The sequence below is a fragment of the Falco punctatus genome (assembly GCF_963210335.1).
Source record: "Falco punctatus genome assembly, chromosome: 17".
Taxonomy (NCBI): Eukaryota; Metazoa; Chordata; class Aves; order Falconiformes; family Falconidae; genus Falco; species Falco punctatus.
In genome coordinates, this window is record NC_137597.1 from 5,515,803 (window position 1) to 5,541,585 (window position 25,783).

The 25,783-nt window shown below is 55.2% G+C and overlaps 1 protein-coding gene across 4 annotated transcripts in view; it reads right to left on the bottom strand.

Moving 5' to 3' along the window:
• BLACAT1 (BLACAT1 overlapping LEMD1 locus) overlaps positions 1 to 25,557 on the bottom strand; it is a 39,170-nt gene extending 13,613 nt beyond the window's left edge. Inside the window, exon 1 of one of the 4 annotated variants that reach the window (XM_080367400.1) lies at positions 22,371 to 25,557. Coding sequence is in view for 1 of the 4 variants with exons in the window: in XM_080367397.1 (XP_080223523.1) it covers positions 4,602 to 4,618 (17 nt within the window). In the remaining 3 variants the exon portion in view is untranslated. The other 3 variants (XM_080367399.1, XM_080367397.1, XM_080367398.1) reach the window with 3 other exon arrangements.
• Positions 25,558 to 25,783: the final 226 nt, after the last annotated feature.

Below are 25,783 nucleotides of genomic sequence, written 5' to 3' on the forward strand. Positions count from 1 at the left end.
CTGGTGCTGGCAGCATCTCCTCTTCACCATGGACCTTTTCCAGGTGTCCCTGCCAATGCCTTCTGCACGGCAGGGCTTTCATCGAAACACTTGTCCCATGCGTGTCTCCCCCCTCGCCTCCTGCAAGCCCCAGTTGGGTGTCCCCCTGAGGATCAAAGAGACTGAAAACCACAAGTCAAATCTCACTGCTTAAGCCCTTGTGCATTTTCGGGGGGTACTGGAGCTGGGCAAACAAGGGTAAGAAAGAGATTTGGCAGAAAGTCACCAGCCCTGGCTCCTGACCACCAGACACCCCGACCAACGTGCCCACAGGGTTTCCTCCCGTCCCGCCTGCTCTTGAACACAGCACCGCAGAAACGCGGTGGGTTGTGCCCCCTCTGTTTCTTTCCTGCTTAATGCCTGCCTTGCTAAAAGAAAAATCAATAGCATAAAGGGTAGTAGGAGCATTTCTCAGGGGTGGAGTGTCTCGCCGGTATAGTGCAGACAGGCTGCCGATAATCCTGCTCTGAGCCACTTTGTCCAACAGCCACCGAAATATTAATGGGGGCGGCTGCTGCTCCAGCGTGGGCGTTTGCATCCCTCTGCAATTGCCGCGCAGAGATGGGGTCTATGCCCCTGCCCCAGCATCCCCGCTCCCCGATAGCTCCTTCCCCCAGTGCTTCCAGGAACGCTGCTGGTGATGGTAGGGGGTCCTCTGGGAGGCTTGGGGCTGTGCCCCCCTCGGGGGACCACCACAGCGCAGCACCCGCTAACCCCCCAGGACCATCCAGAGAGACTTTGGCTCGTCACATCCCCAGCGCAACGTTTTGGGTTGCAACAAAGCTAATGGCAAAAATGGGACTCCTGGCGTATTTTTGGTTCTTTCACCCTGCTCTCCCCTTCCTGGCGGTCGATGGCACCCTGGCTCCCGGCTCCCATCCCCAACCTTGTGCCGGGTCCGGAGCATCCCTGGGGCGGGACGGCGGGGCCAAGCCATGCGTGTCTGCCGCAAGGATGGGTCCTGCTCAGCGTGAATGGCTTGGGGCGGCCATTGTCATGGGTGAATTTTCTGAATGAGCAAATCCTCATTAAAAAATAATTAAAACAGCCTGGTGAGATTGGCTTAATTCCTTTCATTTTGACTGATGGTGTTTAGTTTTGATGATTTATGTGCCACGGTCTTGCCAGCTCTCATGCTTTCATTGTTGGAACTCATGGGATTTCATGATTTTCTTCCTTCCACACCTCTTTGAGTCATGGGATTACAGCTGAATCTCAGCTTTCATTTTTTTCAATGACTATTATTTTTAAAGATGCATTCCAGGCTGGTGAAATAAACTTGAAAGCCTGACACCTAATGACTCAAAGCTCAGGAAGTGAGAAAAAAAAAAATAATAGAGAAATTGCTCGCTTCCTGCTTGGCGAGGGTGGTTTGTAACCCCCCCCCCAGTGATCTTTGGGTGCTGACAGGGGCTAAGCGGGGTCTGTGGTGGTGAAGACTGTGGTGGCAGGACCTGCAGTGGTGGGGTCTGTGGTGGCAGGGTCTGTGGTGGTGGGGTCTGTGGTGGTGGGGTCTGCAGTAGTGGGGTCTGCAGCGGTGCCTGACTCTCCCACCCCATCCAGCCCAGCTCTGCCAGGCTGCTCTGCTCACAGCCTTTGTGCATTTAAAAAGTGCAAATTTGCCAGGTCCCACTGTATGATTAAGCCTGTCCTTCTCATGTGCTCCCAGCCACCATCTCCCCTCCGCTGTCCTCGTGGCACTGGGCTGGCCGTGGCCTCGTGGGCACTGTGGGGACGGATCCTGCCTGGTGCAAACTGGGTGGCTCCAGGCTCTGCACAACCCGCTGGGTCTGCAGCACTCCTGGAAGGGACACGGTGTGGTGGGGAGATGAGGCTGGAGGTACCCGGGCTTTTCTCAGCCCCCTGTGAGCCCCTGCTCGAGGGAGCCGGCAACAGTAGAAAGGGCTCCTGCCATCACCTGGAGCCGTGTCAGTGCTGGGTTAGGCAGCGGCCATGGCCCTTGGAAATGCCCTTGGTCTCCGCCTGATGCTTTTGTTCTGCAGGGCTGCAGGTGGGGATGCTTTGAACCGTGTGAGAAAAGCTCGCTGCCAAAGAAAAGCTGCTCCCGCCGCCCTTGCAGCCCCCTTCGCCAGCACCCGGCGCCGCTGAGCGCCCTTTCAGCTCTGAATGGGGACGACGGCGCCTGAAAGGCCATGCCCCCCACCATCCCCGTCCCCCTTTGTCTCTCCCTCTGCTCGCCACCCCCTGGCCCATCCGTCTTGCTAAACCTCTAAGGCCCTGCAAGGCTTCAATGCCCCCTTTCACTTGTTATTTGTTACCAAATAAATATGAGTGATTAAAAAGGGATCAGGGGTCCATGCGGTTTGCAGAGGTGCCTGGAAGGTGGAGTCCCTCCTCTGTGTAGCCCATGGCTTTTCGCCCTACATGAGTTAGGAAAAGCAATCACATAGGAATAAAAAGCCATAGACCACAGCAGAGGGCTTACCCAGGATAAGCCAGCAGTCTTTGGGGAAAGAAAAGGGGAAAAGGTAAAGGAGGGGGGGGGAAGTAACCCTTCCATCTAAGTTGTCCACCCTCCCTGTGCCCATCTGGGAGCATCACCCCCTCCCTCCCTGCACAGGGACCCCAAAAATAGGGGACCCTCCCAGCCAAAACGCCCCTCAGCATCGCAGGGTGGTTTCTCCTGGGGTAGCCCTGGGTCAGGCAGGAGAGAGCCAAACCTGCCCTGTCTGTCGCCTCAGCAGCAACCTGCCAGCGTGGTGGCCTGACCCTGGGAGGAGGACCCAGCGCTCTGCTTTTTCTGCTCTGAAGGCTGTAATGAACTGTGATTGCAGGGACAACAGCCTCTCGCAGCAGAGGTGATGCTTAAAAGACAACATGCCATAGCCTGAATCAATGGCAGCACATCCAAGGAGCAGGCAATGAAATGGTTTATTTTCACTCTCCCAGTGGCCAGGCCACAGCTACACCTTATCTCTGGCAGTAAGATGGTATCCCCCATCACATCTTTTTGTGCTGCTTTTAAGGATCCAAATAAACCTGGAGGCATCAACCAGATAGCTGGTCTGGTTGCAAATGGAGCAGCACAGATTTACACCTGCAGATCAAATGCTCCTTTCCACGGAGGAGCACCTCGCTGTTCGGCAGCCACCTCCCTTGCAGCAGCCCAGGAGCCCAGAGGGTAAATCCCTTTTGCAAGCAAGAGGGGAAAGCGCTCACCTTGGGGTATAGCTGTACCCTGTCCTGTAGCTGTCTGGAAAAATCCGACCCTTCCAGGCCACCGAGGGACTTGCCCACAGTCACAGAGTCGCTCAGCAGCAGAACTGGGAATTGAAAACCTGCCGGTGGCCCCGCTGCCCCCCAGCCCACCTGGCTGCAGAGGCTGCGGATGCTCAGCAGTCAGAGGTGCACCCAACAGACCCGCCTTTGTCGGCTGAGACAAAGGGCTAAAGAAAGGTCTGGCTGCAAACCCGCCTCCTGCTCGCTTCCCCCGCTGCTGCCTTCCCCCATAGCCTTTTCGGGGGAGCTTCCATCTCTGTACCCACAAGAGAGGCATCTCAGGACAAGGTGATGCATTTCGTGGGGAGCAGCTGCTCCAGCAGCTCCTCCAAGAGCCAGACACAGAGCTTTTTCTTTAGCAAAAGCCTCTGCACATCCCTGCACCTGAGGGAGCTCCTCTGGTGGCACCAAAACTTCCCGTTGTTCCTGGGAAAGCATTGGCCTCTGCCTTCATTTTCTTCTCCTGCTGGCTTGTTCAGCAACAGAGACTGCTAATTGCCAGGAGCTGATGAGGTCAGCTCTGCTATTGAGTCTAGGAAACTCCCTTTCTTGTTGCCCTAGCAAGAATCCTTGGGAAATTCAATGTTTCTAAAACTATACAGCAACCAGGTTGGGAAGCAGGAAGGATTTTGCACCCTGCGGTTCATAATAGCAGTGAACATGACTTTGACCTACAAACCAAACTTCTGAAGCACACGAGTAGCTCTGAACTGGCGTTTTCCCAAGGTCTTTCCTCTTTTAACTCCCGTATGTGAATGGCAAGACAAAAAGGCCGCTGTGTGCCCCACCTGATACAGTCACACTCCCATCCTGGCCTCTTTCGACTGTGGGCAGCAGCTGCAGGACGGTGCACCCCCGGGCAGCCCGACGCACCCCGCTCTGCAGGAGCACGGCTTCAGCCCGGCGTTGTGCCCTGGGGCGCAGGCATTGCGCTGGGGAGGTCTGCGAGCAAACACCCCAACACAAGCCCACGGGTGCTGCGTGCACATCAGGAGCCCTGCGTGGGTCTCGGCCCCCCAGCTCCGGCACCAGCCCACCCTTTGCTCCCAGGGGTGCACTAAGGAGACAGCCCCCATTTCATTGCACGTCGCACATGCGGAGAGTAAAGCTTGTCAAGCCGAATGTGATGGCTCTTTGGGATGGCCCTGTGCCTCTGCCTTGGCACCCAAGACCTTCCCAAGGAGGCTGCACCAAATGCAGGGCAGTTCTCCCCAGCGTCGGGGCATGAGGACACATGCCTGTCCACGAGCCACCAGCCCCACACCACACCGCAGGGTCCCCAGGACAGCCCGGAGCCGCCGGCCGAGCGCGGCTGACCTCACCTTTGGCAGTGTGGCATTCTCTCCGCGGGAAGGGCACCATGCCAGCCAGCATGAGCCTTGGGATGGCAGCCGCTGTGGCATCACCTGCACCGTCCTCTCTTCCCCGCCTCGCCCTGTCCCCTGCCAGCAAAACCCGGGCACCGCAGGGATGCTCGGGGAAGCGGGTGCCCAGCGCTGCCAGGGGGCAGCTGCCCCACCGCCTCCGAGCCCCGGCTGGCTATGGGGGGTCTCATTTTTGAAGCCCCAGCTCCTCCCTTGCCAGCTGCTCCCACTGCTGTCCCCAGCGCCCCGTCCCCACGTCCCCACCGTGCCTCGCTGCGCGGTCGCATACTTGAAATGGTTGTGCACCGAGGGGCCGGGAGCGGAGGGAGGGAGCGGGGGTCAGGTATTTCTCCATCCCCAGCTCCGGAGAGCCGGTAACAAAGGCGCTATTGAACTGCAGCCTCTCTGGTCTGTGAAGCAGAAACCTCTTGTATCTACTTCACTGCCTTTGATCTAACTCCCCCAGTGGGATGTATATTACTCATGTCCTGCTGCTCGGGTACTGCTGCCAGAGTGGGACGGGGGGGACAAGCCCCCCACTCGTCACCCTGGGTTTGGGAAGCGTCCCGCTGGCACCGGGCAGGGGCACCCAGAGCCTGTCTCCGCTGCTGTCCTTCCCTGTGGTCCCTCTGACTCCCCCCTCTGTCCCCCAGCCCTGCCACCCACCCCCCCAGACCCCAAACTCAGGGGAATGCGTGCGGGCACCCAGCGCTCAGCCAAGCGTAGGGGCGGGAGGAGCAGGGCTCTGCGCCTCGCATTCCTCTTCTGTAATTAAAGCCGGTGCACTGGGTGGAGGGGGAATTTCCCAAAGGGTTTTACTGGCGTCTGGACAAGGGTCAGACAATGAGAACATTTGACAGGGTGCCCAAATCCTCTGTATCTTGGATACGCTCAAAGCCTCTCCCGTGCTGTTGGTCCCAGGCGCTGGTTTGTGGGAGGTGGGGGCTGCTCGGGCAGGTTGGGCGGTGGGGAAGGCGGGCGGCAGCTTGGGGACTCTCTCACGATGTCCTCACAGCCTTCACTGCAGCCAGGCTGCCCCAAAAATGCAAAAGCTTGAGCAGCACCAGCTTGTTCTGAAACCACGTCCCCACCGGGATCCCCCAGAAAATCCTGGGTAAAGGCATGAGAGGCAACTTAGAGACTCACAGCACTTAGACCGGTGCTTTAAAAAGTGCTTTGCTGTCTTCAGCAGGCTACCAGCCTCGCTCCCCGGGGAGCCAGGGGCACTGGGGGGGTTTACCCTGGTTTTTCCAGTCCTTGGAGGGTGCTGAGATGCTGTGACAACCTGCCTAGGAACCATCGCAGCTATCCAAAAGCACCTGAGGGCTTTTGGAAATCTTACTCTCCTGCCTTTCTAGCTAGTTTGCAGAAAACGCTGCGCCTGGCAGCTCCCACTGGCACCCAGAAAGTCACGTGTGGGCATCGCCTTTTGGAGCAGCACCCCAGGGGTGCTGGTATGACAGGACCTGAAGTGACAGTACCCAAAATTACAGGACAAGAGGAAACCTCCCTGGAGCCGAGGGCTCTTAGCACTGCTTCGCCTTCTCTCAGGGCTCATCCCCTGCTTTCCCTGCTCCCTGCCTGCCTCTCAGGTGTGGGGAGAGCTGAGACACGCACAGAGCCTCTCTGGGGCTGCCTCCATCCCCACCGCAAGGTGGAGAGATATAATACATACCCGACCACCGAAACGGTCAGGATGGACAGATGGATGGACAGATGGATAGAAACTCAAGAGCAGAGCCTGACCAAGCTGGGTACACCTAAAGGATTTTGTTTTCCAAAGAGATCCATGCTAGCTGCATCCCAAGAAGGTGCAATCAGCCTTTCTTTTAGGGGATCATCTGCAATTCCCCCCTTGCCAAGCCCCTCGCTCCCCAGCTATGGGCTGGCTCATGCCCTGGGGCAGGGCGTGTGGCACCCAAGTCTTGTTTAGTTTTTAAACATTAACTATTAGAACTTGGGGAGCAGTTGAAGTCAGAGTTGGGCAACGATCCATTTTCAAGCTGTCTTGACAACTGGCTCCAGCACAGCAAGATTAGATCTACTAATCACATTTATAAGGCACCCAGGATCATGAATTGGGCATTTGGAGAATATTTGTCATTGTAACAATGTCATTTCCTAGCCTTCAGCATGCATTACCTTGTCCTCCAAGTCGTTATGGTTGGACTTTTTGGCTTTAAAGAAACATCTGCTTGGGGAAGAGGGGGTTCAAAAGTATTTGTCGTATCGGTGCTCTGTACAGCTAAAGGTGCACACTGTCTGTCACTTGTATGCCCCGTGGATAGGGTAATACTGGGGTTATTTATGGGTTTTAATCAGCTTTCTCATCACCTGATTTTGTATTGATAGCTGCTTTAACAAAACAGATACGATCCAAATCTTTCCAGAATGCTCTATAAAATCCCCCAGCTCTTAGAGACAATAAAAAGGGAGGCCAGGTAAGCTGAGCGACACCCCAGATCACGCAGTGCATCCTTAATGGTGAGCTCAGGATCAGCTTCCCCGTCGCTCCCCAAAGCAGGCATCTGACAACGAGACACGCTGTCTACAACACCCTTATCAAGACACACCGGAGAGATGCATTCAACAAATCCACGTTTGCAGCAACAACAGCAATCACAGCATCGCAGCCTGTGCACAGCAGCTGCCGCGAGGCTGCAAGGCTGCAGCATTGCATTAGGGAGAGACAAGACGGAGCCCAGGCTCCTTTCGCAGGATGCGCTGGCAGCCTCAGAAAATCCAAAGGCTCAGGAAGGGCCAAAATAGTCCTAATTTTGCAGGTGCATGTGCAATCACACGCTCCTTCCAAAACACAGAATACAGCATAAAACTGGTCTGTTTTGTTTTAAGGAGAGAAAAGAAATCCTTGTGTCTTCTGGCTACTTTTGCACTTTGCTTTGCATCCATGGGGATGCTCAGCCCACCCCTCTCCAGAAGAGCAGACACTGCTCGTGCAGCCTCTCCCTGACACCCTGGCAGCCCATGAGATGTGTTTTCCCTGGTGGTCCAGGGGCTGGCTTTCCCTAACTCAGGGATGTGTGTAGGAAAACTGGGATTGACGATGTGCTGAGGGGGCCGGGGCGTGCGGAGCTGGGCTCCAGCTGCCCCAGCACAGCTCAGCCCAGCACAGCTCAGCCCAGCACCTAGCTCTTGCAAGACTGGCTTTTCCATGGATGCCTGAGGTTGCTTTAGCGAGCAGAAATGTTCACCCTGGAACAAGCAAGTTTGAGCCAGGAGGAGTGTATTGCAAATCCAGTTAGTTTGTACCAGTCAGCTCTGGGTAAAAAATCAGCTCTGAGAAGTTGCAACCTTTCCTTCCCACTTCCCATTTGGAACAGCATGTCACTTCCAGCTCTCCTTCATTTTTACCGAAAATATGTATTTTAGGTGACTGAAAATGTAATGAAAGGATTTTCTTTGGGTGAAACAAAATGTTCTCTAACCTTAGATGGTTTTGTTTCTCAGCTTGCTGAAAAAAAATCAGAATAAATTCATTTTGGTATGACCCCTTGGTGCTTCTGTGCTCTGCAAACCAACAGATCAGTCCTCAGCAGAGGACCTGCACCTGAAATGAGCGACCCTTGGAGCGGCATGTCTGGCCCCAGGACCCCAAGACTATTACTTGTGCGTCTCAGGTCACAACCCACATGATCCTGCCAAACCCCAAACCCCTCCGCTCCGCCTCTGCTCAGCCCCACTGCGCACTGCAAAGCATTGCTGTGTCCTCCAGCTTTTTTTCAAGGTGGAGGGATGAGAGAAGCAGAGAGGGAAGGGATGAGATAATGACCCAGATCTGTTCCTGCAAACTAGCCATCAATTTGCCACACAGCCCATTAAGAGAGGGCAAATGCAGCTCGGGAATCCAGGTAAGTCACTCGCTAACAAGATCCTCACGGGCCTTTTAGCACATTCCTGGTCACAGATATTTCAGCTCCCGCAGCCCCAGCTGTAATTAAGTCTGGGCTGTGAGGCAGGAGATGCTGCAGTAGCCAGGGGGGAATTTGTCTAGGTTTGCCGGGGAGGCGCGCAGGGCTGATGAGCGGCGGTGTCCCTAAGGCAGGGGGTGCGGAGGGGGCTGCAGCCCGAGCCATCCTGCCTGGCGCAGGGGCTGGTCCCTCGCCCAGAGGTGTGCAAGGGGGGCGAGCGCTGCTCCCCTCCCATCTCCAGCAACTTGGACTTGGGAACAGAGGGAGAGGGAAACCGGCAGGCTGAAGGGGATGGTTCAGCGATCGGGAGCAGCTAGAGCAGAGGGAACAAAGAGGTGGAGGAATTCGAGGGGGAAGGTGAGAAAAGAGCCCCGTGGGGGTACAGGGGCACTTTGTCCAGAGGTAGAAGGCGAAGGCAGGATAACCATCACCTCTGCACCAGCGTAGCCCCTTCAACTCTCCTGGGGACACACTTCTCTGGGCTCAAACCTGCCCCGAGTGACTTCAGTGACTTCAGGGTCATCACCCTGGGCACAAGCTTGGGAAGAAGAAAAGAGATCAGCCCGTTTCCCACCCCCATAAATCAGGGCTGAACCCACTAAGGACAGGCAGTGCTGGGGAAAGCGGCTTTGCTAGGGTGCCCTCCCCCTCCCCTGGCAGACCAGACACCAAACTCCCTTTGCCTTTGGCTTCACCATCACACGCAGGGGCTCAGACAGCTCCTATAAAGCCACAGACCTGGATCCCTCCTGGGACAAGAGCAGAAACCACTGCCAGCAGTTGGAATTCACACCTCAGCTTCACACCGTGTTTGAAGAGAGGGTTTAACCACCCATACCCACCGAGGCTCCTTTGCTTCACTGGCACAAACAAGAGAAATTGCCCAGAGCCCCCCTGACTAAACCTCTTCGTGCACTGAAGGATTCCCAGCTGATATTCCCATCCAGGCTGTCCTGTGCCACCCCATCTGGCTGCAACACAGGACACTGGTGTGCTTCCCACTGGGGATTTCCCTCGGATGCAAGAGTGAGGCCAGTGGGGCAAGGAGAGGTGGCAGATGAAGGCAGCGATGCTGGCAGAGCTGTGGGGCTGGGGTGACCCTCCCTGCACACCCCCACTGATCCTCCCCATTGCCAGCTAAAGAAGATTAGCCAGAGCTGGGGTGACAGATCAAAACAGGACGAGTTGATGGTCTGTCCATGTGCGAGCTGCCATTGTGTGCCTGGGTGTGTGCAAGGCAGAACGGTGGTTAAGCCTCACGCAGCTATTCACGCCCTCCCGGGGGTTTGGTGAACCATGTCTCGGCACCGAGAGGTCAAGCTTGCTCTTGCTTTAGGCTTTGTGGGGTCTCTGCCATCGTGCTGCTGAGCTGGCAGCCCTGGAAGGAAGATTTCCTGAAAGCCAAGCTCAGGATGACCCTCCTGATGAGCCTCCCCCCATGTCCTCTGCTGTCATCGGCAGCTCGGTGCAACAGGCAGCGTGCAAGGGCAGCGCGCCCTGGGAGTGGGGAATGTGGGACTGGAATAAGAGACAGCGCGTGGAGAGGGACCGGTGGCATCCGTGCCTACAGGGGGGTTTGTACACCTTGAGTGGTGGGGTTTGGGGAGCATTGTGGGTGCATCTGCTGTGTCAGGTCCAAGGTGATGCAGATGTGAGATATTTGTGTTTCGTCTGCTGCTGGCCCTGTTGTTCACTGTTAGCAGTGATTTGTCATGTTCTGCTGGCAAGTCATCGGGGACTCGTGACATAATGTGACACCTATTAGCATAAGGACAAATTCTGCTGGAGAAAGTGTCTCTTTTCCACTTTGGAGACCTTTCCTCCGTTGCTCACCCTGCTGGACAGGGCACCAGGGACCCACTGCTGCCTCCCAAGGGACAGCCACCCCTGGAGGGGAGATGAACCCCACGGGGAGACCCACAGCTCAGTGTGAAGGTGCCCCAAGACTGCCCCTGAGCCTTTTCTCTCTGCCTGGAACCGTCCCAGCCCAGTCCCGCCCAGCCCTGCTGCTGAAGGTCTGCCACCGCTCCCTGGGGACACACAGTCTTCTGCAAAAAGCAGGAGAGGACATCCCTTGGGTCCCGCTGGGCAGGGAGCCCCTCAGAGCAGGGCTCGGGGGACTCTGCTGCCCTCTCCTCTCCTTGCTGTTGCTGAAGCTTCCAGCAGAGAAAAATTATTATTCTCCGTAACAGTCTATCGCAGTCCAGACACGCGAGTGTGCCCAGGCACTTGCACACACACAGTCTCTGCACACCAGTACCCACATCACTGCACAAGCCATTGGGAACTGTCTGGTCTCCCCAGACCCTGCCAGACCTCAGGACCCCATCGCCAGAGTCCCTTCGGTTTCAGTAACCCAGCACGTCCGAAATAACGGCAGGAATCAAACGACACCGAAATCAAGGCAATTCCTATCTCACAGCAATTAATTTCCTTTTCCCTCGCTGACATCACCGTTCAGGTTAATACATGCACCACTTCCCTTATCTTTCTTTGGGATTACCTCATTGGAGAGAACCCGGAGAGCCTCCCTCTCCGCTGTGCCGAAACCCAGCACTGGTGTCGGAGCTGCAAGTTTGCAGCCGGAGGAAGGATTGCTCAAATGCAGTTCCACCAGCACACCCAGCTCTTCTGACCACACCGGCACTTCACGCTGTTTTCTCACAGCATTCAGTGATATTCAGCAAGGCACAAGCACCAACATATCTGCCCTTCGCCCTTCGGTTCACACTCATCAGAAAGGAAAATACTCTTCCGTACCAGGCAGCTTCTCTCTGCCTGCAGTCGGGGGTTCATATGTGGGTTTTATATGCGATACAAACAATGCAAAAGTGTTTGCGCACACACGCAACCCCCCAGTGCTACAAAACACACACACCCTTCACGTGTGGCGCTTGAGTAAGACAAAAAACTTATCATATATGTACGTGAGCATATGTTCATAGACAGGAACACTCATACAAGTGCATGCTTCATACCAAAATCCAACAGTTAAAGAGCTCACGTGTAATTTAGCTGACAAGTACGCTAACATGTGTTGCATGTAATTGTGTGTCAACAAAATACACATGAATATATATATACACACATCTCCACAAACATTCATATAGTGACAAATTTTGATCACTATATGTTGGTTGGTGATTATTCTCATCTAAAACAAAGGGAATGATTATTTTTTTTTCGGCTATATCTCCACAAGAATGTAACTACTGCAAGCAAATGCCACACATTTGCTACAACATGGTGCGAACAGATGTGAATACATATATTCACATACACACACACACACACACACACACAAACACATTTTCAACATACACAATAAACAGATGAAGGACTTGAATTGCTTTGGGATGCTCTGCATTGCCCACAGAGTTTAAGTCCCTGGGGGGAGCTGTACAGGTAACGCATGCACATGGGAGCCGATGGATGCAGGTGTCTGCGTGTGCTTCGCATGTGCTTGTTACAAATGCCCATCGTACACCGAGCGTGCAGCCTGTGCACCCACTGCTATTCACTGCCTCCTTCTCTCACACACACAACTCCTCCAGGCAAGACTTCAAACAAAGAAAGAAAGAGAAAAATGCTGTCTTACTTTTTTTCCTCCTTTTTTTTTTTTTTTTTTTTTTTCCTCCTCTCTCCTCCCCGCCGCCTCAATCGCAGGACTTCAGCGGGACTGCAGTTCTTTGGTGGAGATTATGAAAAGCAACTTGACAAACCGCCGAGCGCTGCACACAGCCGTGCGGAGGGAAAGAAGAGCTTTGCCAGCAGTGAAGAGAAGGAACAAAAGCCCAGTGATGCCAGAGCGGTGCTGAATAGGTGTCTTCCTAATTGTAAGGGGATTGTGTGGCTGCGTGTGGTTGCAGGGCGGGAGGAGGCGGGTGGAAGGGGCGATGGGAAGAGGCCTCCCTCCCACGCCGGCTGGGGACGGCCACCCGCAACCCCAATCTGAGGTTAGTGCATAAATTATCCGCCGTCTCTCGCGCCCTCCCCGTTGGGTCGCGGAGCCGCGCACACGTCTGCATCCCTGCTGCTCCCATCCACCGACAGCTTCCCATTCCCCACGCAGCCCACCGTGGATGCCGGGTACCCACTCGGCATACACCCCACCCAGGGCAGGGATGCTGGCTCTCCCCATCCCGTCTCTCTCCCGCTTTCTCCCTTTCTGCTTTGTCTTCGGCCCCGTCTCCCAGCCAGGCAGACACAAAAGAGCTTCTGACCTGGGAGAAGAAATAGCCGTTTCCAGAAAAAAAAAACCACCCGAGTGCTCCGGTGTGTGCTTTCAGCAGGCAGGGAAATTAAAAATAGCTGGTATAGCTCGAAATCAGAGGCAGCATTCCTTCCCTAATGAGTGTAATTAGCAGAGTGAGGATGGAAGCGTGTTTCCCTGGCTGTTCCCTGCATCCTGCCGTGTCTCCGAGCACCAGCCTGCCTGTGCTCTTCCACAGGCTTTTGAGAAACAGCGTTTTCCCACTTCCAGGAGCTGCTGGGGCAGGAGCTGTGCTTGGCTGCAGCTATCAACATGCACTTCAGATGCCTTAAGCTCTCCCTCCACCTCTGTCTCAAAATAGAGGGTTTCAGACAGGATTAAATCCCCAAACACACATCCTGAGTCCTCTGGGGCTTGCTGAAGCAAAGACAAGTCGGATTTGGGACCTTTTTTTTTTTTTCCTCCCCCTGCTCATCGCTATCCATCTACTTTAGCTCTCATAAATCCCAAGCTGTCAGTGTAACAACGGGTGATTCAGTGGGGATTTAGCCAGGCTTCAGACCCGTGGAGCGAGCCAGATCCTCCTCCCGTGGCAGCTCCCAACTGAACATGAGCATGGCATTACCTCACCCTACGCCGGCTCCCCTCGTGCCAGGACGCGAGATTTGGGCTGCCCTCCCCTGGGGAGCCGGGAGGTCCCTTGGAGGGAGCAAGGACCCTCCCTGTGCTCTGCTCTCTGGGTAGCCCCCTCAGCTACCCTTTGAATCTAAATTCTGCCCAGGATTAGTCTAACCATTGCTTTTGGCTGCATCGTCCTGGGTGAGAGCAGCAAGCACCTGCGATGGGATGAGGATGCAGGAGGGTCCACGCTGCGCATCCTTCCCTCAAAACAGGGAAGGGGCAGCAAACGAAGCCCCACGGGAGGGCAACACGCTTGGAGATGTGTTGAGCAGCTCATTAACTGATCGGCCTAATGACCCGCTCGGTCGGGTTGTCTGCACAAGCCAGAGGAGGAGCAGGAGCATCCGGATGGGGCAAGACATTGGATGTGGCACGGGGCTGCCCGCACAGGCAATCCAGCCATGCCACCAGGCTGTAGCAGGCCAGGAGCGGCCGGGCAGGGCTGCGTTGTCTCTCAGCATCTGCTCGGCTCTGACATTGTGCTCACTTGGGCTTTTTTTTAATTGTCTTGATGTCCCTCATTTGCATAATCCCCATAATGCAGCGCAGCAGGACTTTTGCTCTGAGCTAATAAATAGATGACAAAAATAAATGTGTCATGTAAGATTTGCTTCCATTTCTTTCCTTTGTGAGCGAGCTATCACCAAGAAATGATGCTCGCGGGGCTGATCTCACAGGAACTGTCAGCTTGGCCTGCCATAAGCAGCGATGTTTGCTTTGCCCGTGGTATGCAACTTTGCCAGATGTTAGGCTGAAGCAGCGAGCTGGGAACAGGAGGAAAAGGTGGCTGTGAAATGCAAGGGTGTGCTCCTTGCCACCTGGGCTTTGCCTCCACATCGGTCCTCCAAAGCTCTTCCCCAAAAGTCACCCCAAAAGCAGGCTGGCAGCCAGTGGAAGGACTGCAGACCACAAAAAAGTTAATTGTTGTGTTCGTAACGCATTTGCATCCAGTTACCGCTGGGTAGGTACCTGGGGTCCCTTATTTTTAGATGCATTTTCTTCAAAATTATGTGGCACTGTGGTATCCTTTCCTCCCTAATGCCGTGGCCGGCTCTTTGCTTGTGGTGGAGTTGCACTACTTATGAAATTAATTCCCTTAGTTGAGAAAAAGTGTAATCACTTTTCTACGAATATCCAGGAGGACTCATGAGGCTGGAAAGGCAGCACGTGTTTGCTGCAGGACGATTCCCCCCTTGGTTTTACAAGAACTTATTTATCACCTCAAAAAACTTGACTGGGTGATGCATGGGGCAGCAATGGGAACACCAGAGCTCCCACCCCAAAACAGCCTGAACAGGCTCGAAGTTTTAAAACTTCGAGATAGGGCTCTGCATCTGCAGAAATCTCACTCCGTGACTGGGTGTTTTCCTAAGCTGGAGCTCAGCTGGAAGTGATGGAGCTGCTGGGCATCACTCCCACATCAAGTCAGACCAGACGATCCCTTCTGAGCATCAGGTCTGTGAAGCGATGGGGTTTGGATCTGATGGAAGATAGCAATGAGCCTCGTTAGGTTTCTGAAGATGTAGTAGAGATGGTTACTTTGCAGAGGGTGCTGGCAGCTCTGGAGATCGTATCTCAAGCATTACAGCAGTTGGTGTTTTTTTTTTTTCTTCCCGCAGCCCTGTGATTCTGGAGGATTCTCAGATCTTATATAAAAATGCCTTAGCATTTCCAACTGTGTTGTTTGTTGAGGAAAGCCTGAAAACGTGAATCCTAAAGGGTAAAAGCTAGAAGAGAAATAAAGACCTGATAATTTATGAGCTGCTTTTTTTTTTTTTTTTCTTTTAAAACCCTGACCAATTTTAAATCATTTTTATCACTGTACATAACTGCCTTCTGGCATGCAACTGCTTGAGCCTGGTGTTACTGTAACGAAGGATTCACAGCTGCTGGACAGTGGAGGAAAAAAACACGGCCCGTGGTTTCCAAAATGCTCAGATCAGGCTGTGAAAGGAGCTCATCAACCTCACAGAGCTGCACTTAACTGACATTTAAGAGGTCCTGGGATGGGGCTTTTGGCTTACGCACAGGCTTTCCCAGCGGGGCTGGTTTGTGGAGGTCTCCCCCCATGCTGGAGGTGGGATGTGTTCGCAGCAAGCTGGGCTGGCAGCCGGATGCTCGGGGCTGCCTCATCTGCGGCAGCAGCCCTGAGGAGGAGATGGACCTGCAGATGGGTGCTGGTGGGGGAAGCAAAGGCAGGGGCTGAAGAACAAGAGACAGGGAACAAAAGCAAAGGAGGAGGGAGAGGTGAGCTGTGGTGTAAGGCTGGATCATGACTCCAGCAGTGGTGAGCACCAGCAGGAGAGCTTTCCACTGTGGGCAGCCAAGATCTGCAACAAGTCCTCTCCCAGCTCGTCCCAGCAGTGAGCTCTGCACCCCTGATGGTCTGGACCAGGCTCAGCTGCCTCCCAGCCTGAGCACCAGACCCAAGTGGTGCTGTGAGACAGTAGGGTGCTGGGATGAGGGAAGGCAGAGAGCCATAAGGATGGAAAGAAGAAAAAAACCAGTGAGAGGTGGAAATTAGATGAGATACAGGAGTGAGGCATGGAGAACCGCGGCGCATCCCTCCAGGATGCAGCAAATAATTTTCCCCTTCCCCAAAGCACCATGGCAAGAGGATGGAATCATCCATCTTCATTACATCACCAGAATAGGCTCTGTCAGGTTACACTGTAAAACTAATCAATATTCCCTGCGGCCTTGCTGGCCGCAGCTCCCGCCACGCTGCAGGCAGCTGCACACAAGTGCTGGCACACCCGGGCACTGCTCCCCGGGCAGCACGGGTCCGCACGCCGCTGCGGGGGACAGAGACACCCAGTTACTGCCATGCACTGTCTACATATGCTTGATGTTTTTTTAAACGAGTTCACACTCTTTCTTATCTGGCTACCCAGGTATCTCTTTTTCCCCTTGCCATAATATCCTGACACTTGTCTGCTTATTTTCTGTAGGCAAGAGAATAAACATCCTACAACAAAACCCCACAGAAGCACATTTATTCAGGGAGCAAGAGTCACCACGGAAAGCCTTATTTGCCCAGTTGCAATCACGCAAGCCCACTTAGGCTGCAAACCTAACTCAACATGCAGCAACCTGGAGCTCACGCACAAAACAAGGCACTTCCCTCCGCAGGGACATTCCTCTAGAGCAAAGAGAAGCGAAGGGTTGTGCTATGAGCATTGCTTGGCTCCTCAACGCAGTTTGGACCAGCTTGGCCAGACTGCTCAGCACCCTGCACCTACCCTTGCGCCCAAAGCACCCAGATCTCGCACCCAGATCTTGCATCCAGCCCAGCCGGGTGCTGCTTTTCCCTGGGGAAGACTCCCAGCAGTCCCAAAGCAGCACTGGAAATGCTCCTTGTCTCATCACTGCCTGTCCCTGCTGAACCCACACGAACAGGGGCAGGGAGTTAATAAACCTAGGAAATAAAGGTCAAGATTCCATCACTGGGTGCTGCTGAGAGCAGAGCAAAGATGCTAAGCCTTTCAGTTGTGCATGGTTGAAAAATGATGGAGGGGTGCAGGGGACATGCCTGTGTGAGCAGAGCTGTTGCAAGAGCCGGGTGGTGTGTGGCGCAGAGGGGTTAACCCGATCGGTGCTGCCTAGATGGGCTTCAGGGATCAGCCCTTCCCAAGGGAGCACCTGGCTGCACCTAGAGCTGGGGCTCAGCAGCATTCCCGCTGTCCGGTTGCTCCCAAGAAGCACCAGCGAGAAGACAGATCCCTGGGATGGGAGACCCTCAGGGCAGACAAGACCCTGACCGCCACATGGGTCTTTGGATTTTACCAGGAGATGCTGCAAGCACACTGCATCGGGGGTCCCTCACTGGAGGTAACAGCCCAGCAGCAGGGAGCCTGCACCAGCTCATACTGGTCTTTAATCTGGCACAGCCCAGCCTGTGTCCACCCTATGACTGTTCCTGGGGCAGGAGCCGAGGGGGTCCGGTGAGCTCCCTGCTCCGCACCGGGGAGCATCACCCCAGCCGTTTGCAAGGCAGCTTTCAAAGCGTTCACTCCCGCCTCGTGCCTGGGGTCCTACTGCAAGCAAAAGTCTTGCCCAAGACAAGACCCATCCATCTTACTCTCAGCCTGGCCGCGTGGCTAAAAATAAGCCAATAAAGTAGCAATCACCTTGGAGCAGCAGCAGCTCTATTAAAGCGGAGCGAGCTGCAGCACCTGTGCCCCAGCTCCACGGCGTGCGCGCGCCAGAACCCCGGGAGCCTCCACCTGCCCTGCTCTGCCCTGCTGCCGTGGCGTGACGGCGGTGGGACCGGCACAGCATCCCCCGGTGCTGCTCCACGGCCCCACGCTCCTGCCAGGCCCCCGCTCTGCCTCGCTGAGCTTCTCCAGAGATGCTCCGGAGGTGCCATGGCTGCACGTGCCGGCATAGGATGAAGGCGTCCCTGAGCCTCTGGCAGCTCTCCGGCCTGCTGGGAGGAGAGGGGCTGATGGCAGCAACCGCAGTGATTGCTTCTTGCTTCGCACCTCTCCCCTGTCCCAGCAGCTCCCGGGGCCCAAATTGTCCGTACACCCTGGCTGTGGGTAACCGGTGCTCCTTGGCATTGCTCGTGCACCTCTTTCCCTGCAGATGTTGGCTGAGGTGCAGATCTGTCCCCATCTGATGTGCGGGATGTTTGCATCAGTTTCCGTTGCAAACGCTCATTTGTCATGTAGATCTCCTGGCATTTTTTTAAAGGGTAGATTAATTTAGGGGAGCTCTCAGATCCAATTTCCTCTGGCAATGGCTCTATTAGGCTGTGCACAGCAGAGATACAGGCTCCCGTCCTCCTGCTGCTACTGATGGAATTTGATTCCGCGCTGCCAAATCTGCAGGGCTGCAAACACATTCTCACTCTTGATTAATGTGAGTAATTTCTGCTTGAAAGAAGGTTGAAATGAGCAGCCAAGGGGAAGCGAACGGTGAGGGTTCCCCCCACCACCACCCCTCCTCCTCCCCCACCCCTCACTGCTGTTTGCATTTTACCAGCCCTGGCATGGGCTAACAGATAAACAGAAGCGCTGGCCCCGTTTCAAGAGCAGCAGAAGGTGCGGGAGGCGGGGGGCAGCCGGCGCGGGCGGGACGCGGCTCCTCCAGGGGGGTGGGCGGTGGGGGTCGCCCCCGGCCCGCAGCTGTGCCGCAGACGGGACCCAGGAGCCCAGGCCAGCGCCACGGGGTGGGGGGCTGCGGGGAGGCTCAGGTGGGTGGAAACGTGAAGGGAAAGGGGGTCCGGCTATGGGGAGCAGGGGGTTGGACATGTAAGGGGAAAGGGCGTCCCACATGGGGGGCAGGGGGTCTGTACATGGGGAGAGGTGTCCTGGGGGTGCCCTGCCTGTCCCCATGCAGGCAGGCACAGCACTCCTGCCCTCAGCCCAGGTCCGGCTGCTCCTACTTTGAGGAGCGATGCTGTCGGCGAGGACGCTCAGGCCGGGATGCTGAGCATCTCCCTGGCCCTGGCTTTCCATCCTGCCCCACTCAAGGGTCCCCAAGGGTCCAGCCTGCTCCCAGTGGGACAGCTGCCGCAGGGACTCCCTGTTTTCCTGCAGGGCATTCACACCCTCCGCTTTTGATTCCTTGAGACACACCACTTGGTGCTGATGTGGGGACCCGAGATGCCCGCATGGCTGTGTGGATTTGGAGAGGGAGAACCAGCTGGCCCATGCCAACACGGTGAGCAGCCCCTGCCCCAGCATCCCCGTGGCGCCTACCACACGAAAACCTGCCCTGCAGTCAGGGTCTTTGTAAGACACCATCGTAGCAGCAGTAATAAGGAGAATTTTTTCCCAGTGAAATCCCGTCCCCTACGTCTTCTCCCTCAGGAGCAGCGGTGGCTTTGCATCTCCTCTTCAATTTATTTTTATAAGGAAGGAGGGAGAAAGAGAGTCACATCCTAATCTGGCAAAATGTCAGGGAGTGATTCAGAGAAGAGGCGAGCAGCAGAGAGAGGCAGCCCACACAGGAGAGTTGTTTCTGATTTCCAAATGTCAGCATGTCCTTTAATTAAATGCTGATTAACAGGGGACGTGCTCCCTTGCGCTGGAACAGGGGCTGCTGCTGGTAACATCGCACTCTGCGGAGAGCCCAGGCGATGCCACCAGCCTGCTCGCACCCATGGGATGAGCTGCCTGGCACGCCGGAGAGGTGGGAGAGCCATGAGAGCTGGCCCTGGCTGAGCAAAGCAGCCTTGCCCCGTGGTTTGCACTGAGGGCACCAAAGGGTGCTGGTTCAGCTGCTGCACGGCTCAGTGACAGCAGGCAAGCCTCTGGTGCCCAGGTCCCTGCTGTCTTGTCTAGCCTCTGAGCTGGGATTGCGCCCATGACTTTTTTTGTCTCCGAGTGGAAGTTGCATTGGATCTAGTTTAGTGAAACTGGATGCAAACCCAGATGTGGATGCTCTTACTTTAGTCTGAGCAGCTCTTTTCTTCCTCAGCTTCTGTCTGTTCTCTACACGCTTAAGCTAGGCTGCAAAAATGCTATCGCATTTGGGATGTCTGAAACAACTTGTGTAGCTAATAGTGTCCCTACGCATTATCAGTTACAATGCTTCTCTTTGTCCTCTCAGGCATGCCTTGTGTTTGAAGTCAGTGGGAATGTTATCCTTGAGGGTGGGAGGGCTGGGCTGTGCTCTGGGCTGTGTCTGCCCTGGCGGGGTGGCAAACCCTCTTGCCGCTGGAAGTGGAGAGCAGCACCGTGCAGAGATAGCCGCATTGGAAGGTGGCCAGTCACTTGCGTCCTGGCTGCCACCCGGCTGCCTCCACCTGATGCTGTCCCCAAGCACCGGGGCTGATTCTCTCCCTCCCATGGTGCAGGGAGGTGGCATGTGGGATGGAGCAGCTAAGTCCAGGCAGCACTGTGCCTTGTTGTGTGCTCCCACAGCCGGCCCTGGCGCGGGGAGCTTTGCACGGGACCTTGCTATGTGCACTCCCTCCTGGTGAACATCACTACGTGCCCTGGGATGGGCGGTTGCCTGAGCCCATCTGGCCTTCGGGATGGTTTGGGCTGGCCCAGCTGCAGGTTTTGTTCTGGGCGTCACAGGGTGGGAGCAGCCCCACTCCAGGAGTAGCAGGTTTATCCAGACCAAAGAGGCACATTCTGCTCAGCACTGCGTTCGTCTGGCTGACAAAAAAAAAAAAATGTTCCCGAGCGTACAAAAGCTCTCTAAACTGCACCGAAACTTTTACCTCGGACAGCCTCCTTCAGAGACCGGTGTAATGCTGCGCGCATGGAGCCGCTTGCCCAAGCAAAGGAGGTTACAGGGCTGCAGTCACACGCCAGACAGGGCTAAATCTGAAGAAATAATCTATATTTAAACCTGCACTTTTCAGTGCCAGAGCTGAGAGAAAAAGCTTTTCACGCTCATCCTCCCATCTCCACAGCCACCACCACCCTGCACAGCCCTCCCAGCACCTGCAGAAAGTCTGTCCTCCCTTTCTGTGTCACCTCCCAGCAGCTGGTGGGGACAGAGGCACAGGTGGCGAGTGGCTCTGGGTGCCACGTTGCCCCACGCCCCGTGCGATGTGCAGCTCGCAGCAACAAGTGTTTGCTCTCCGGACTCCCACAGCGACGCTGCCTATTCCCAAGCGCCACCTGATGGCATCATCTCCAAAAAGGGTTTGTTAGACAATATTTATACCGGCACAGACACCAGAAACAGCTCCGGCACCAGGGAGGGTGCAAATGGGAAGCAAGGCCCCTTGGCTGAGAGCAACCCTGGTCTCAGCACCCTGCCCCGTGCCCGTCCCCAGGACGGAGCAGACCAAAGCTGAGTTCAGCAAACACACGTGTCAGCTGCTGTCTTAAGACTGCAAAAGTTCTTCCAAGCTACCCAGGAGGCAGGCAGATCCTACTGGCCCAGGTTGGGGGATCCCCAAACACCCCCCCCCCCCCCCTTTTTTTAATTCTCTTTGACGTGCCTGAGAAAACACCTCTGTGTTTATAAAACGTGAGACCAAATTACACAGAAATCCTGGGGGCAGCAAGCCCTGAACGCCTCCCACATGGCAATGGGAAAGAAGTCACTTCTACTGCCAGACAAGGGATTTTGCCACACTGGTGTCACCCTCTGCTTCCCTAGAGAGATGCCACCCGGACATTTGCCAGGGACCCTTCGGCTGCAGTAGCCAAGCAGCAGGTCGGATACCCTCCCCACCAAAAGGAGAGGGTCTCCCCCGACACTGCAAACAGCAGCCCTGGCTTGCATGACCAGCACTAGTGCATCCAAGAGGCATCCTTCAGTCAGGCCTCCTGTCCTCCCCTCTCCCCAAACCAGTGCCTGTTCAGGGCAGGGGTCCTAGGGGAGATGAACGCAGCACTGGCTCAGGGTCCTCTTTGAGCATGAAGCCCCAGGAGGGGGGAGCCTCGCTCTGCCGATGTCCCTGCTTCACAGTCTGCCTGCCCCCCTTCCCTCCCTCTCCTGGGAGTGCTGGGCGCCCGACTCCTGTCAGGGGAAAGGCACCCGTTGGGGTGAGCCCCTGGTTTCACCCCAAGTGCCCACTGAGCAGGGCAGTGCCTGGCTCCCCAAGGACGGTTCTTACCAGCCAGCACCCCCGCTCAGCATCCCGCACCAGCCAGCGTGCCAGTGCCCATACCCGAACCCACGGGTACCACCCTGTCTCCTGCCGCTCTCCCCCCGTCTCGCTAGCCTCCGCGCCCGACTTCAGCACGCATGGGAACACTAAGACACCCAATATTAAGGTACCCAGATGGAGAGACTGCAGCAAAGTGTTTTGTGCTGGGAGGGATGGGGAGAGGATGCAGGGGGAGGGGAGGTGGTGGTGGTGGGAAGGGGGGATGAATCATTTTGAGGGAGCCAGATTTCCATATTCCCCCTGCTGGAAAATTAAAGTCTGCTCTGAGTTTGCATCCCAAATGTGATTGCTTTCAGATCCCTGCCTTGGAAGGCACGTACCTCTCTCAGCAGCCGGCCCTGCCAGGATCAGTGTCCATGCTGTCTACCTGTCAGCAGGCTCTCTTCCTTCTGTTCACGCTGAGCATCATATTTTCTTTGAACACCGAGGTAGTTAAAAGCTGCAACTTAAGGACTCGAGAGGGGGGTGGAGGTGGACAGACTCACTGAGCATGAAAAGCAGCTATTGGCTCTGCCTCCCCGGCTGCTCTGCCACTGGGCTGGGCTGAACATGTGTCATCCTTCCCCTTGGTTCCCCTTATTTCCCCGTCACTGTCCTTCCCGCTCGGAAGGAGGCGAGTTATTGCCGGGTGATGGACCCCCCCGCAGCAGCTCACATCGCACCTGCCCCCTCGCAGGGCTGCTCGGGCAGATGCAAACGCTGCCCGAGACGCCCCGCTCCCTCCCCATGTCATGCAGCATATGGTGCGTGATTTTTAATTTCCTCGGGACGGCGGCTCGTATGGCGACTGGCAGGTTTCTCATCGAGCTTTAGCAGGCCTTTGATTAACCCCCGGTAGATCCTTATGTGCCAACTGTCCGTATGGGCTGAACAAAGCACTTCCCGATTCCACCGCTCCCTACTTCCTTCTCATTAACGGGGAGCTCTTCGTTTGAACCCCCGCCAGGACAGCGAGATTGGTGTCCTGCCTTTAAAGCTGCCTCTCCCACATTACAGCAGGTGAGATCTCTTGCTGGGAAGAGGAGCCCAGCTAGACTCCTTTTGCAAACCCTGCCTACCTGTTACATGTCAGCCCTGTGCAGGATCGATCTTGCCAAATGAAATAGCTGAACGTTTATATCAGTGGCAATGCGAGAATCCGGCTTTTCTGCGGGGCTGCTCTCTCAGGCTCTCTGCAAACACAGGTGGAGTTGCTCAGTTCTGCTCAGGTCCTGCTGGGAAAGCTTCCTCTGCAACCACAGCCGCTTCTTTTGCAAAATTTGAGGTCCTTAATAACACAAGAAATTAGTCCACCCCTTCAACAAATCCCTGCGTGATTGCAAGGAGCTGCGCTGTGTCTCTTGGGTAACAGGCACCATTTCCAACAACATATATTGTGCTTGCAGATCAGCCGCAGGTTTGTTCACTCTTATGCATTAATTACTGATTCCTCATGGGAATAGCTTTCACTCTGCAGACTGTTCAAACTGAGACTGGGTCGGGGTTTGTGTGTTCGAGCACAAATGGGCAACGAGCAGCCTGGTTGTCTCTTCTTCTGAAAGGTTTCTAGTATGTGCAGCTCTGGCTGTGACAGCAGGAATGTCACTGTTTTAACTCCATCTCGTATCAACAAGGCCCAACTGCTTCTGTGTGTGGTCCTCGGTGCAGAGACAGCGCAGAGAGCAGGGAGCCCCTTGCCTGGTGGGTTCTGGTTGATGAATGATTGTGGAGAAGCAGCTGCTGCCTCGGTGAGGATGCGTGCGCGCTTCCCACCTCTAATCCAGCTCTGCCGTCTCGCTGCAGCATCGCCATGGCACTCTGGTCCTCTCGCTGGCATTAGAAGGAACAATCACGTTGCATTTTGCACATAAGGAGCATGGCAAATGGATTTGCCGTCTTCATGGACTTTGTTTTTTAACAAAAGCAAAAACTACTAAAAATGTAATCACTTTACGCTGCTGCTTTTACAAGACAAAGCCGAGTCTCCTAGCGAACACTCAATCATTCACCTTTGTTCAGGCAGAGAGGGGATCGTTAGGACAGCAGATGCCATCAGGGAAATCCTTCTATTTGCTTTGTTCTTCGATAGACCCCGAGGTTGCAAGAGCATCCCATTAGTTACATGGGAACTAAGGGCTTCAATATTTGTTTGATGCACAGGATGAAAAATGTGGCAGCACCTCTGGACCTGGGATGCTGTTTTCTGGAGTGAAAGACCTTGGTGCCCTGGCTAGAGGCAAACCTCCAAGAACAGGTAAAGCCGCTGAGAAACAGGCATTTCTGATGCTGCTTGTGAGGGGAAAATGACACAAGCAAGGCACTTGTATGAGCAGTACGGTGAGTTCCTGCAAAACCGCGGTGTAAATACGGTCAGACTGTTTGCTGCTGGACAGGCACACTCAAGCAATGCATCCCGCCCTGGGGGAGTTTTACAGCCTTCAAGCTACGGGAGAGTTGCAGCTCAGCTGTAGTTAACGTTGAGAAAACGGTAAAAGAGTGGTTACATCCTCTAAAATACACGTCTTGTGCTGGATTTCAATAGCATTTGCTGAGCTCCACAGAAGGCAGAAATGTGGGATAGTTGTCCATCCTTGGGGATATTTCAGAGAGATACAGCTGCCCTAAACCACAGTGTTCTTACAAAAGCCCACCTGGTTCCTGTAGCAGCGTGGGGAGGAAAGTGCTGCCAGTTTTTAAGTGTTTTTCCAAAATCTACCCGCTAGCGGGCAGCAGGGCGAGAGGCTGTTTATGGGAGAAATGAGATGTCACCTGAGAACTGCAAGAGAGGGATCGTTTGTCTTAAAAACGTTTAATGTGATGTGCAACAGTTGTGGCCCAGAAGCAAACTGCGGATGCTTCATCCTGACCCTGTGCAATAACCAGCTGAAACCTCTATCCTAGCAGGAAACCTGTGTGCGAGCTGATGGTTTTCTCCTGCAGCCTTAAAGCCCAGGTAGCTCCCACAGTGGAGCAGAAGTGACTTGCCCAGTATTTCAGTTGGTGTTTGTGGCAGAAGTGGGATGCGGTGTGACCCCCCCTCCCCGCAGCGTTTCCCACAGGGCAGGAAAGGTTGCATGGTGAAGCCCCAAATGTCGCCAGGCGCCCGGCGCTTACCGCTGTGTGCTCACAGCTTTTCCACCGCTTCCTCATGCCACCGGCTCGTGCAGGCAGATTTTGGAGGGGAACCAGGAGCAGCGATGCTGCCCCCAGACAGGTTCGGCAGCTCCGCCACCCCAGGCTGAGTTTTTGCACGCCCTTGTGTACCTGCATGTGTGTGCACACGGGCTCCACCACCCCAGGCTGAGCTTTTGCACGCCCTTGTGTACCTGCATGTGTGTGCACACGGGCTCCACCACCCCAGGCTGAGCTTTTGCACGCCCTTGTGTGCCGGCATGTGTGTGCACACGGGCTCCACCACCCCAGGCTGAGCTTTTGCACGCCCTTGTGTGCCGGCATGTGTGCACACACGGGCTGGAAGGACGTTGGTTTAACAGACCATGGGGCTGCTTTAACTCCTCCTCAGCCCTGCAGCAGTCTGTGCTTATCCTATGGGATACTCCAGTGCTTGCTGCTGCCCTGGGAAGCCTGAGCTCCGCTGCCTGGTGCGTGCATCGCTGACAGGGTGGTCTGCGCTGCCAGCAGCACCCAGGCAGTGCCAGGGCTCAGCAGAGGCAGTGGGTACCCCAGTTCAGCCTGGCTGAAGGCAGCTGAGCAGAAAGGGTGGCATGGCCTTGTTTCTGTGCCTGTCTCAGCT